General features: G+C 43.7%; 1 protein-coding gene across 1 annotated transcript in view; it reads right to left on the bottom strand.

Annotated features, from left to right (window-relative positions):
- Positions 1–12685, bottom strand: part of RFX7 (regulatory factor X7) — a 123115-nt gene that overhangs the window by 22952 nt on the left and 87478 nt on the right. The window contains exon 5 of the mRNA XM_089782008.1: positions 594–710. Coding sequence (XP_089638134.1) covers positions 594–710 — 117 coding nt within the window. The remainder of the gene's footprint in view (positions 1–593; positions 711–12685) is intronic.

The following is a 12685-nucleotide window of genomic DNA, read 5'->3' as shown; positions in this document are numbered from 1 at the left end:
CTTCAGAGCTCCTTCCTCACTGACAGCCGTTCCTTCCTCTCTTCTTTTATACAACAATTAACCTCCCTCTCCCACTACAAAAAAGGTGATCTAGAGCCTGAGCACTTCTCTGTGGTGAGAGGTGTCAATTTTAAACAACAATTTATCATGGCTTAAGAAACCTCAATGGCTTCATTTCTCAAATTTCTTACCAATTTGCACTGATACAGTACAAGGAAAGAAGTTAATTCCCCTTACTTGAGTTGTTATGGCATTAAAGGCATTGCATGGATCTAATGCAAGTTGTTTTATTTAATACTAAACTTTTTTATTCTTCAAGATAAAACTAGGTTATCTGGGTAAATAACTACAGGAATAACTAAACATTAAGAATCAAATGAACTCAAACAGATACATTTCTGAAGACTTGTCTTACATCTTAATGTCAGAAGATTAACAAATTTCCAAGTATTCTACCAAGCACTTTGGGGAAATTGTTTGCATTCCTTAATTTAATTTTACTTCTAAATTTAGCTGGTAGATGAGATATAACAACAGATGTTCTTCAAGCAAGCGCAGAAGAGATTATTGGAAAGTATTCTAGCAAAGGATATTTTGATTTGCCTCTTGTGCCCAGACGGCGGGCCTTCATATTTGGAAAGACATTTTTCATGATCTTTCCAAAGTCAGCAGCACTTAAAGGATGGTAGCCAAGATTGTCACAATAGCTCCTGAAAGAGAAGGAGAGAAAACGTGAATGAGACTAGTAGCAGTGCAAAAGGCCCTCCTAAACAGTAGACTTCCAACAAAGGCTTCAAAATAAAAAAACGAAAAGCCCCGAGACCCATCTAGGTTTAGAACTACATTTAACATTAATGAATCTATTCACAATGAACTGAATACATTAAAAATACATAAACAGAGCTATTAATACCATTTCTGTCCTGTACTCTTCCAAGTTCAAAGGCAAGTCGTGAAGATTTAATACACAGTGACATTACCTGGAGAATGATTAGGATTTGCTATACAATGTGGTTACCATTTCATCATGTTTCATTATATGTATTTAAGACATGGCTTGGATAAAAGGAGAAATCTGAATGGCCAACATACGGGTTAATTGCCTGGGGGTAACAAGGTGTGAAGTCATATATGAATAACTGGAAATGAGGGTGAGAGATTTTGCCTATATGTCAATAGATTGGAAGTCCCTGCATGAGCACTAATGGGGACTAGTGAATGAGCTACAGAGCCAGTAAGAATTTGTCTTCACACATTCCTTTCCTGGTTTGTTCAAACCAGTTCGGTTAAACGGAGGCAAATTGCTGTGTGGTCACACTTATGTAAGTTTAAAACTGGTTATATGGGTTTAGCAGACCCCCTGTTTTTCCAGACCTGGTCTACACAGAGTTTTTGTACTGTTCCAATTACTGGTTTAGAAAAAGGTAGCTGCGCAATCCCATAATGTGGCATAATTATATTGGTTCATAGATGCTTATGAGAAACAATCAGATCCCCTTGTCGTGATATATCCAAACCCTGACCTTGCTTTAAGTTATGATAAGAGGAAGCTGCATACCAAATTGGTGGTCCTAGCTCTTACCATTTTAAGAGGAGTTCTTGAACAAACGGACTCACAGACCAAAGGACAGACACACAAATAGATGCACAAACTCTCAAATATACAGCAGATAGCATATTCCTGTACATTTAGGGAAATGAGTTATACTAATCTAAGGATGCATGCATCTTTTCCCAATTCCTCCAATGCTCAGGCAACTGCAGAAGTCATTTTGCTCTACCATCCATACCTCCCCCACCAAAATGTGGCCTTCAACAAGAACAACAAAATAAGAACAAATCATTTCAATCCAAAATGTGAATGCTCTGGAACATAAGAAGCATGTTAAAGCAGGGAATAATGGAAGGTACTTTGGAACGACATCCATATAGTAAATTTCTAGATGATAATTTATAGATCAGTATGTACTTATAGAGCACTTTTTCACAAACCATAGTGCCTGGTATTCTAGCTAAACAGCACAAAGCACATGTATGCTAGCAAAATTCACCTTTTATGAATATAACAAAAGCCTTTCTAATTAAAAATAAACAGAGAAAACACAATGATTCCATAGATAAGAGAAACTTACAGATGCTACAGCACTCCAGAGTTTCATTTCCAGTATACCACCTGCTACAGCAAGAATAGCAATGGCAGTAATTAGCAGTTATTTTCTGTATCTCAGAATGCCAACCAAAGGCTCCCTCCTGAAATCATGACTAATATGGATGACTTTAAAGGTGTTGGGATACAGGCAAAACATATTTTAATTGTCAATATAATAGGGTGGCCTGTTCCTTTTATAGAAGATGTGGGCCACTCCTATCTCTTGAATGTGTATGACCTAAGTGGGAAGGATTCAGGGGAACCCTATAAAAGCCTAAAAGCTCAGCTGAGAGGGAGTGACAGTAGGGAGATGGAAGAGGAGACAAGCCAGGGAAGCTGTAGGACAGGATGGGCCAAGGAACTGCTTTTGTGTCTGATAGTTTGCTCGAGTTGGAAGTTTGGAAACCAAAATGGTGCTTGTAAAGAGTCCTTCTTGGCCTGGGGAGGCATGCCAGCAGTTACACATGGGGGAGAATTCAGGCTGGGGGAATCAGTCCAGAGAACAAGAAAAGCTGCTCTACTACAAAGATGTTATTGGACAGTTATCTACTATTCAGAATTGTCATTATTATCACAGTGACATCATAGAACATACAGGGCTGATAGATAATGACCTCCATTTTCCATGAGTGGAGGGTACTCAGATCCAGTAATCTGCTATTATAAAGGGAGAAAGGATTAAACCCTAGTGAGCACCTCTGCAATGGCTGTCACACAGTCACTGCATGACTTACCCCAAGCCAGACAGACAAAAGGAGCAAGCAGCAAGAGGGACTGTCATGGTCAGGGAGGAGCTTGCAGGCAGGGACATGGGCAGACAGAAGCCCTGGCCAGCTGAGAGGAGTGAGTGGAGAAGGAACCAAGGGAACCTTGTGGGAGCGGCAGGCAGTGTTCCCTCTAGGATTTTCCATCTGTGAGCAGAGTGAGTTAGGTCTTGTGCACCTATGTTGATGTCATGTGTGCATGTTCAGATGTGTGCCATTGTTAGGTAACAAAAACCACTAAAACAAGGGATAATTATCAAGGTTCATGACCCTGCACCCACGCACCCTAAAACCACCAAGCTTAGTTTATTATTCTGCTACTAGATGTCTCTGTTTACCGGGTGGAGTGGCAAAGGAAGGCAACAGAGTTGAATATCAAGCTGTGTACAAGCTGATTTGTGTCTATAACTGTGGCTATTTTCTTTAGTAAATGGCTACTGATTAAATAGGATAGACATGAAATTATGCTGGTCTACACCCACTATTTTAGTATCCAAATGAAGTTGGAATTAGAACTGTGTTAGAATCATAGAACACTAGACCTGGAGGGGACCTCGAGAGGTCATTCAGTCCAGCAGTCCCCTGCCTTCACGGCGGGACCCAGCACCGTCTCGACCATCCCTGATAGATATCTGTCTAACCTGCTCTTATATATCTCCAGAAATGGAGATTTCACAATCTACCTAGGCAATTTATTCCAGTGTTTAACCACCCTGACAGTTAGGAAGTTCTTCCTAATGTGCAACCTAAACCTCCCTTTCTGCAGTTTAAGCCTGTTCTTCTTCTCCTATCCTCAGAGGCCAAGATGAACAAGTTTTCTCCCTCCTCCTTGTGACACCCTTTTAGATATCTGAAAACCACTATCATGTCCCCTCTCAGTCTTCTCCTTTCCAAATTAAGCAAACCCAATTCTTTTAGACCTCCCTCCTAGCTCATGTTCTCTAGACATTTAATAATTCTTGTTGCTCTTCTCTGAACCTTCTCCAATTTCTCCACATCTTTCTTGAAATGTGGTGCCCAGAACTGGACACAATACTCCAACTGAGGCCTAATCAGCACAGAGTAGAGTGGAAAAATGACTTCTTATGTCTTGCTCACAATACTCCTGTTAATGCATCCCAGAATCATATTTGCTTTTTTTGCAACAGCATCATACTGTTGACTCATATTTAGCTTGTGGTCCAGTATAACCCCTAGATCCTTTTCTGTAGTACTCCTTCTTAGTCGCTTCTCATTCTGTATGTGTGAAAAGGATTGTTCCTTCCTAAGTGGAGTACTTTGCATTTGTCCTTATAAACTTCATCCTATTTACCTCAGACCATTTCTCTAGTTTGTCCAGATAGTTTTCAATTATGACCCTAATCTGCAAAGCAGTTGCAATCCCTCCCATTTTGGTGGTATCTGCAAACTTGATAAATATACTCTCTATACCAATATCTGAATTGTTGATGAAGATATTGAACAGAAGTCGTCCCCAAAAAGACCCCTGCGGAACCCCACTTGTTATGCTCTTCCAGCATGACTGTGAATCATTAATAACTACTTTCTGAGAATGGTTAATCAGCCAGTTATGCACCCACCTTATAGTAGCCCCATCTAAGTTGTATTTGCCTAATTTATTGATAAGAAGATCATGCGAGACCGTATCAAATGCCTTACTAAAGTCTAGGTATACCACGTCCACTGCTTCACCCTTATCCACAAGACTCGTTATTCTATCAAAGAAAGCTATCAGATTGGTTTGACATGATCTGTTCTTGACAAATCCATGCTAGCTGTTACCAATCACTTTATTATCTTCCGGGTATTTGCAGATGAATTCCTTAATTACTTGCTCCATTATCTTTCCTGGCACAGAAGTTAAACTGTCTGGTCTGTAGTTTCCTGGATTGTTCTTATTTCCCTTTTTATAGATGGGCACTAGATTTGCCATTTTCCAGTCTTCTGGAATCTCTCCCATCTTCCATGATTTTTCAGATTTGATAGCTAAAGGCTCAGATACCTCCTCTATCAGCTTCTTGAGTATTCTAGAATGCATTTAATCAGGCTCTGGTGACTTGCAGATAACTAACTTTTCTCAATTATTTTTAATTTGTTCTTTTTTATTTTATCTTCTAAATCTACCCCATTCCCACTAGTATTCATTATGTTAGGCATTCCTTCATCAGACTTCTTGGTGAAGACAGAAACAAAGAAGTCATCAAGCACTTCTGCCTTTTCCAAATGTCCAGTTACTGTTTCTCCCTCCTCACCAAGCAATGGGCCTACCTTGTCCTTGGTCTTCCTCTGGCTTCTTTTATAGAAAGTCTTCTCATTACACTTTATGTCTGTAGCTAGTTTGAGCTCATTTTGTGCCTTTGCCTTTCTAATTTTTCCCCTGCATAGCTGTATTGTTTGCTTATATTCATCCTTTGTAATTTGTCCTAGTTTCCACTTTTTGTATGACTCCTTTTTTATTTTGAGATCATGTAAGATCTCCTGGTTAAGCCAAGGCAGTCTTTTGCCATACTTTCTATCTTTCCAACACAGTGGAATAGCTTGTTTTTGGGCCCTTAATAATGTCCCTTTGAAAAACTGCTAACTCTCTTCAGCTGTTTTCCCCCTTAGTCTTGCTTCCCATGGCAACTTACCTACCAGCTCTATGAGCTTACCAAAATCTGCCTTCCTGAAATCCATTGTGTTATTGCACGATTACTCACTGCATTGTTAGATCCATTTATTCAAATTTAATTTAAATTAACCTGCAGCTCATCTGATTTTCTTTTTTCACAAAATCAAATTTAAATTATTTTAGTAACAATAAAATACCAGGAAAAACATTATCATGGTAAGATCTATTAGACTAGAAGGTCACACACCTAATTCACAGGCCAGATCTGGCCCATTTTATGTATCTATGTGGCTTCCATGGTATGTCCAAATTTGGAGAATCTCAGCTTTCCTTAAAAAAAAAAATTATCACTTGTGTTTTGCAAATAAAATTATCCCAATGTGAACCAATTGCAAACTGATAAAGTGCTTTCTTTCCGAGTCTGCAGGGGACCCTGTAATGAAGACCCTGAGAGGTATGAACTCCTCTGTAATTGCATTGGGATCTTAACTTAAAAGACTAATGAAATTTTAGGTTATAATTAACCCTTTGCAGTGTTGTTGTGGCCATGTTGATCCTAGGACACTAGAGACACCCAAGTGTGTGAAGTAATATCTTTTATTAAACCAACTTCCGTTTGTGAAAGAGACAAGCTTTCGAGCTTGCAGTCAGTAAACCACTAAGCCTCCTATGGCTTAAGACTGCAGAGTCTTAATAGTTCCTTACAACATGTGTAAATTCCTAATGTTAGACTATTTGCTCCTTCTTGTATTTAGTGGTGACACCCTGAGTACCTTTCCCAGATCTAAAAAAGGATTCTGTATAAGCTCAAAACCAATAGTAGTTGGTTCAAATAAGATATTACCTCCTCCCACACAGTTGGAATTAATTGTTTAATTTATGACTTCTTTATCTCTGGAGTCTGCAGACGTTATTGATTGAGAACCGCCAGTGTTCATGGTTCAATATGAATGCAGAAGGACAGCTTGTCTTTCCTATCAGTGAGCTCACAATATAATTCAAACTAACAGTCTTCTAAAAATTGAGCTGAGCTCCCCATTACTAGAAGCATCCAAACTTGGAGGAGATAAAGCATTATATTTGTCCTGTGTGCATGTGACATTCACCAGGGTAAAGTTTGGATGGTTGAACATCTGCGTCCCCATAATTCTCCAGCTTGGGAGGGGAGGGGGCCTTTTACACTTCTGGTCTGTTCATACGCAGCATGCAAAATCATGTCCAGGTGAATCATATGAGTACTCTAGACAGGCACTGCTGACAAACATTGACACCAGCAAATTCCCAGTCCCAGAACTGTCCCCAGAAATGTGTATCCTGTACTGCCCAGTTCCCTCTAGGACAATTACAAGCTCATAAAGAGTTTGTTGTTTCACGAATAAAAAAAAAATGATACGCACAACCCCTCTTACCTCAAATGGAGAGTCCTAAACAATTCAATCCAAATATTCTGTCTTAGTTAATAGACTAAAACAAGCATAATAACTAAAGAAAGATAGATTTTAAATGCTTGTAGGTAATGAGGCAAAAAAGTCAGCATTGGTTACAAAGAAATAAAAAGTAAAACACAAACTAAGACCTATTTAACAAAGCTAAGTGAACTTAAAACAACAGGATTTCTCTTGCCATATGTTCACAGCAGATTGGCTGGATCTTTCAGCCAGGACCTTTCTCCCAGTTCAAGTCCCTCCTTTTATCTTTCAAACCTTGTTGATGCCACGAGTAGAAAATGAGGAGAGCAAGGTGATTTGTGTCCTGTGTTGTCCCTTCTTATAGCATTTAGTTTCTATGAGAATCATCTCCAGTTAGGTTCAAGTGACATTAAGTCTGTCTGCCACGGTATAACATTTCTCACTCACCCTCTTCTACCTACCAAAAAATGGCTGCTTAATATGATGACAGTCTCTTTCACTATGCAGACACCTGGCTGAACTGCTGGTTAGTTCTTTGTCTCTGAGGAACTGGTGTAGGCTGCTTCCTCGGGCTATGTCTAGATTGCAGGCTTCTTTTGGAAGAAGATTTTCCGGAAGACATCTTCTGAAAAAACTTCTTCCGAAAGAGAGCGTCTACATCAGTGGTCCCCAACCTTTCGAGGTTGTTGGGTGCCAGGGGGCGTGGCCGTTCGCCCGCTGGGCGCTAGGGGGCGGGGACACTTGCGCCCCGGGGGCGGCCCCCTCATAGCCGCATGCCCGGGGGTGGCCCCCCCCCATAGCTGCATGCCCGGGGCCAGCGCTCCCCCCGCCAAGCGCCGCGCGCCCGGGGCGGCGCTCCCCCCGCCAGCGCCGCGCGCCCGGCACTCCCCCCGCCCAGCGCCACGCGCCCAGGGCCGGCGCTCCCCACGCCATGCGCCGCGCGCCCGGCGCTCCCCCCGCCAAGCGCCGCGCGCCCGGCGCTCCCCGCGCCAAGCGCCGTGCGCCCGGGGCCAGCGCTCCCCCCGCCATGCGCCGCACGCCCGGCGCTCCCCCCGCCAGCGCCGCGCGCCCGAGGCCAGTGCTCCCCCCACCATGCGCCGCACGCCCGGCGCTCCCCCCGCCAGCGCCGCGCGCCTGAGGCCAGTGCTCCCCCCGCCATGCGCCCGGTGCCAGGCCAGCCCCGAGCACCTGGTGGGCGCATGGAAATGCCCCCGCGGGCGCCATGTTGGGGACCACGGGTCTACACAGAAAAAGCGCATTGAAAAAGCCATCTGCTTTTTCAAGACAGTGTCCACACTGAATGGAGGCTATCTCGCATTTAAGCTGTGATTCCTATGGATGGAGTGACCAAAAGGTCACCTGTGCTTTTTCCTCTTTCCTCTTCTTTTGAAAGAACTCCCTCTTCCCCATCCAAACAGCTCTTTTGGAAAAAGGCTTCTTCCTCATTGAAAGAGGTTTACCAATGTCAGAAAAACCCCTCTGCTCTTTCGATTTTTTCCTGAAACAACACAACTGCTGTGTGGACATAAGTGAAGTTTTTACAGAAAAACAGTTGTTTTTCTGAAAAAAAACTCTGCAGTGTAGACATACCCTCAGATTTGTATTAGGTCTTAGAAACATCATACAGAAGAACTGTAGAACTACATAAAATGTCGCCAGATATATTTTACCAGGAAAATAATATTTAGCAAATTATGAACTTTCAAAGGATACCTTTGAAAATCTATTGTAGTCTTGTAAAAAGTATGAATATGATGGTACAGTGCATAGGAACTGAATTTTATTTTCCCTAGGGTCACATCTCTACTCCACCTGAGGTGATGCCCTTGCGCTGCATCTTCCTGCCCCCTTCCTAAAGCTCCTACCCACCAGCCGTTTGCTGCTCTCCACCCACCCCTAACACCTTTCCCAAACCACCAAACAGCTGCTGCTCCCCACATGGCAGCTCAGACCCCAGCCGCTGGAGCAGCTGCTGCTGCCTGCCATGCGGCAGCTCTGGCCCTGGCCACCAGAACAGCCATTGCTGTCTGCCACTCAGTGGCTCAGGCCCTGGCCCCAGAGCAGCTGCTGCCGCCTATGCATTACAAAGCCTACCCTGGCTGCAGCTCCAGCCCTGGAGAAGGGCTAAAGCTGGGACCAGGACCACGTGGTGGCTGCCCAGCTGCTCCTGGGTCAGGGCAGCTGCCCTATACATGGCCCCACTCAGGAGCAGTTAAGCAGCTACTGCGCAGCCCAACTGAGAAGGTGGGGCGGGCCTCAAATTCTTGATGTGCACCTGAGTGCAGAGCTAGAGGCAAACTGGAAGATGGAAAAGAAGGGGAGCTAGAGCAAGCAGGGGGGCCGGCAAAGGAAGGAGGTTCAAGGCTGGGGCAGGACAGAGGAATGGCTGGGGACCACATAGACTCTGCTGGAAGAACGTAACAAATCAGCAGAGAGACTGTTCGGCAGGAGCATGGAGAATCCAGCTAACTGCTGCTAGTGCTGCCTAAGAACCAGGCTACTGGCCTCTGTACCAAAAAAAGTGATTTGGCAAAGCAGGCAGCCTGCCACAAACCATCTGTACTAATGAGGCTGCCCAGAGACTAGCTCTGCTGCAGGGCCTGATTCCTTACAAGTAGGCAGGGGATATTGGCTCTTCTGGGCCTCTGATGAGAAGGAGCTGGGAAGACACAGCTATGGACAAGCCAAAGAAACATGAACATCTATGAAAAGACTGCACTGGGGATGCAGGCAAAAGGATATGACCAGGATTAGCAGCCGTGCCACGTGAAAGCGAAGAAACTGCGTCATGCACATCACAAGGGCACGAAGGCCAACAGCTGCTGTGGTTTCAGGCAGCAGGCATACTGCTTTTAAATAAGCTGCATGCCATATCTGGCAGACACCTCCTCAGTAACCCCCTGACCGCTGTGAATACCGTGGAGGGGCCAGAAGAGAAGGAGGGAGATGAGGCAGAGAGTCCAACTATGTGGTGTGACAGGATCTTTTTGAGACTCTAGACAGTCCTACTAGCTGAGCACAGAAGAGCCCAATCCAGGGGAAGGAACCTCAGGGCAACAAGCTGCAAACTTACCCCTACCACTCCATACTGGAGAACAACGAAGAAAAGTATAGCTTCGTATCTGCTGACCTGAGAGAGCCACATACAGTGTACGGCTGGCAGAAAGTACTTGAAAGTAGGAATAAGAGATCCTCCGGAAAAGGGCTTTATTCCGGAGGATCGCGCCAGTCTAGACGCTTTTTTTCCGGCTTTTCCCCAAGCCGGAAAAAAAGCGGCGGACATGTTTATTTAAATCCACGGGGGATATTTAAATCCCCCGCGGATTTCCCTATGCTGACTTACCTGATTTGCATCCCTTTTCCGGAATTTGTGGCCAGTCTAGACATAGCCATTTTGTTTTTTGGAAACAAGTTCATCTTTATTACTTAATACATATACTACACAATGCCCCATACTACTCAAAGTACACACTCCTTGTAATAGAGCAAGATCCCAGAACTTTCACGTTGAGTTAAAAGCTATAACATAATCATTACAAATGTAAACACTGAATAATTCATTAAAAGACACTGATATTTGTAAATATATACCAAGCACTACACAATTCCCAACAACTTTCAAACTTCACACTTAGAGCACTATCCAGCATGCTACGCTGCTGTGTCTGACTGTTAAAATGTTCTTTCAAGGCCTCATATCTTTTATATGAGGTCTTGAGCTCTTCTAATGGACCATGCGTCTGCCTGTTAGCAGCAGACAGCTGCTCCACCTGTTTCTTCCACCCTAGAAGCAACTTGTCCTCCTCTGCCTCACAAATATGCAGGACACTACAGGCAGCTATAATCACTGGGATTTTTTTTTTTTTTTTTGGCTGAGATCTGATTTAGTGAGTAAACACTCACAGCGTCCCTTGAATCTGCTAAAAGCACAATCTATTGCATTCTGCACCTGGTGAGCCATTCACTGAATCTTTCCATGGAGCTGCCAGTATGCAGTTTCATGAGCTAGAGGAGCTAGGGATAGCATGTATCCCTGAGGATCACTACTGGCATTTCAAAATGGGCAACAATAATCCACTGATTAGGAAAAGATATCCTTGCTTCCTGATTGTGATCTTAAGGATGCAAGTGTCAAACACCTTCACTGATCAGCCCACACTGATGTCAGAAAAGTGTCCCTGGTGATCCACCAGCACTTGCATAACAATAGATAAGTAAGCTGTTCTGTTGGTATGCTTTGTGGCTAAGTGCATTGGGACCAAAAGGGGATATTGCATGCCATCAACCACACCGCTGCAGTTCAGGAACCCAACAGCTACAGATCCTTCCACAACATACTGCACATTTCCTTGAGTTATAGTGTTACATAGCAGGCTACAATTAATTGCCCTAAACACGTGCATGACAACAATTCCTGCTGTGGGTTTTCCAATTCCAAAATGGATTGCCCACTGACTGGTAATCTGCAGTTGCAAGTTTTTACAGTGCAATCACCACTCACCACTCAACTGTCAGTGAAATGCTCATTCTAGTGTCCCTCACAGGAGGGCTAGTGAGAGTTTGGCACACAGATGATGGACTATGGCCTTTTCCCTCTAAAACTTTTGCAGGTACTTATCATTCCCTACATGCACTACAATGCAATTCCACCAGTCAGTGTTTGTTTCTTGGGCTCAACCAGCATTCCATCATCAGCAGTTCCTTCATGAATGCCATCAACAAATTTGAATTGTTTTCCCACTATGTTTTCTCAAAGAAATTGTCATGTCCACTGCTGTTGAGGTACCTCCTGCTGCTCTGCAAATACCAGAGGATTGTTGTCCTGTATTTGGAATGATCATGACAATACTGCCTAGCTATGCAGGCTTCAGGCTTGTGTGTCAAGACTGGGGAGTGGGTGGCTTGACCTGGAAGTTAGATGTAAACCAGGAGCCACTTACCAGGAATCAGCCTAAACTGGAATGCCAGATCAGAATCAAGAAATAAACCAGAAGGCAGGGATAAATAGTCAGTCCAAGTCAGGATACCAGGAGGACAGTTTGGGGTGACAGAACCGGAGGGAGCAGAAATCAAGAGGTAGTTATGAAGTCAGGACCCCAGGATGTCAAGATCAGAAGGCAGGAATAGGTGAACACCAGACCCATGGTCCATTTCAGGTGATGTCTAGCTGTACAGATAACTTCTTGTTTCCTCCTCTGGCATACATAGGGACTAAGACCCAATCAGGAATCATGGAGCTTTCCCAATCATGAGCATAGGGATAGGGCATGTGCCTCAGTTGTGCTTCACAGTCCCCTGTCCTAGCTGCTGGGTGGAAGACTGGAGTGTTCATGATCTCCAGGTTCATGATCTGTAGGGCCTGACATTCTATCAGAGATGGTGGACAGCAAGAAGAGTGATTTAGAAAAAAATAATTATGGGATAGATATGGAATTATGAGATGGAGAAAGCTTCATGATGGAAATTTGGCATTCTGCTCCCACCACCCCTCTGCACAATTCAAGTGTTCCCCAGGAAATATTAAAATATTCACCCAAAGGTATTGGGTCAGAACGTGGAGCATGGCATCATGGGATATCTACATGATGCACCATAATTTGCATTAATACAATCTCTCCTGAGGAATATATGAGGTGTTGACACAATCAGCCAAGCATTCATGTGCATGAGCAATATATTAATTGTGGCTACTTAACACTGACGTAACTTGAGTCAACAAAGGTTTACAGTATAGACTAGGGATGTTAAGGAC

This window comes from Pelodiscus sinensis, chromosome 14, assembly GCF_052426305.1.
Source record: "Pelodiscus sinensis isolate ZL-2025 chromosome 14, ASM5242630v1, whole genome shotgun sequence".
Classification (NCBI taxonomy): Eukaryota; Metazoa; Chordata; order Testudines; family Trionychidae; genus Pelodiscus; species Pelodiscus sinensis.
Note: the sequence above shows the minus strand (reverse complement) of the source record. Positions and strands in the feature narration are given on the sequence as shown.